Source organism: Octodon degus, unplaced genomic scaffold (assembly GCF_000260255.1).
Source record: "Octodon degus isolate 3935 unplaced genomic scaffold, OctDeg1.0 scaffold00177, whole genome shotgun sequence".
NCBI lineage: Eukaryota > Metazoa > Chordata > Mammalia > Rodentia > Octodontidae > Octodon > Octodon degus.
Window position 1 is genome coordinate 3,532,171 of NW_004524753.1, and position 1,358 is coordinate 3,533,528.

A 1,358-nucleotide genomic window follows, 5' to 3' on the forward strand; every position below is an offset into this window, starting at 1 on the left:
TGATTCTCATTTACAGACGTGGCATAACTGATCTCATGTCCCCTTGCACAACACGAAACTTCCTCTCAGTGTTTCACTATTATAAATAATACTGCACTGATTGTCCTCTTGACCCAAGTCAACGTCCATGACCTATGCTTTTCCCCTTAGGTGGATAGAGTACGCCTCAACTCACTTATTCTTTTCACGAAGGGAGTACTATTTTTCCCTCCTTCTTTTGCTTTCATTCCATGTAAAATATTTTCTTGGCAGAGGCAGCAAACCCCCCTGCACGTGGCTGCTGACCTTGGAAATGTGGAGCTGGTGGAAACCCTGCTGAAGGCCGGCTGTGACTTGAAGGTTGCTGATCAGGTAATCCTGCCTCTCCCTCTGCTGCTGAGATGGGGCCGCGCCCCCTGGCGGCCGTGAGGGTGAGCCGCAGCCCGGGCCAGATGGATCCATTGTTAGAAATTTCTTCTGTTCCTTCCAGGATTTCTTTATGCATACACAAGCAAACATAAGTACATTAAATCTATCGTTTCATCTTTTTAAAAAAGATCGTGACATTATTATGTTCTGTAGTTAGCAATTTTTTCCTGTGATTAAAATGTTAACACTTTACAAGTGGAAGTCTTTATGGATTAGTAAATGGAAAGCGTTTTTATTTTTTAAACAGCTGTGAGGACATATAATTCACTTACATCTCCATTGTGAGTATTTACATTGCTCCTAAGCTTTTACTAAAGCCGCAATGAATAAATGTTCATGTGTCCACTTGCTTTTCAGCTTAGCTGAATATTATTTTTTTTGTAACATACACATAATAGGAAGTTGGTAATCTTAACTTCTCCTTCCTAGTTTGGTGCTGGGGTCAGAGCCCAGGGCTTCACGCCTGCTCCGCAGCACTCCATGCCCCAGCATCTTCACCCCCAGTTCTTTAGCTCCAGGCCTCCCTAACTTTCCCCAATGTAGTTTGAAATCTGGCATTTATGCTGGTACACTGGGAAGTAGCAATCTGTTACTTGCCTTCGGTGTGAGTCGGGTTTCTTTTCAGGGCTGGGAACTGAACGTGTTGCCTTTCCACAGAGCCCTTTTGTATTTTTTATTTTGAGGTTAGGTCTCGTGGGTCACTAAGCTGCCCAGGCTGGACTCTGGAGACCTTGGCACCATGTACCTCTCTGGCCTGCTCGAAAGGCTGCTGTGCCCACTGCGTGGTCCTTTTCTGTGTTGAGAGACTGGCTCCTGCTAAGTGCTGAGGTTGTCTGGGCAGGGCGCAGCGTATACATGTCCCATGAATCAGCACTACATCTCTCCCTGTTTCTACAATTGTTTCCGTGACCACATCACCATCTGGATGAGAAAAAACAAAGAGCAAGGGT

General features: G+C 45.3%; 1 protein-coding gene across 1 annotated transcript in view; it reads left to right on the forward strand.

Moving 5' to 3' along the window:
• Ankdd1b (ankyrin repeat and death domain containing 1B) overlaps positions 1-1,358 on the forward strand; it is a 68,186-nt gene that overhangs the window by 54,188 nt on the left and 12,640 nt on the right. The window contains exon 11 of the mRNA XM_023703646.1: positions 253-351. Within this exon, the coding sequence (XP_023559414.1) occupies positions 253-351 (99 nt within the window). The remainder of the gene's footprint in view (positions 1-252; positions 352-1,358) is intronic.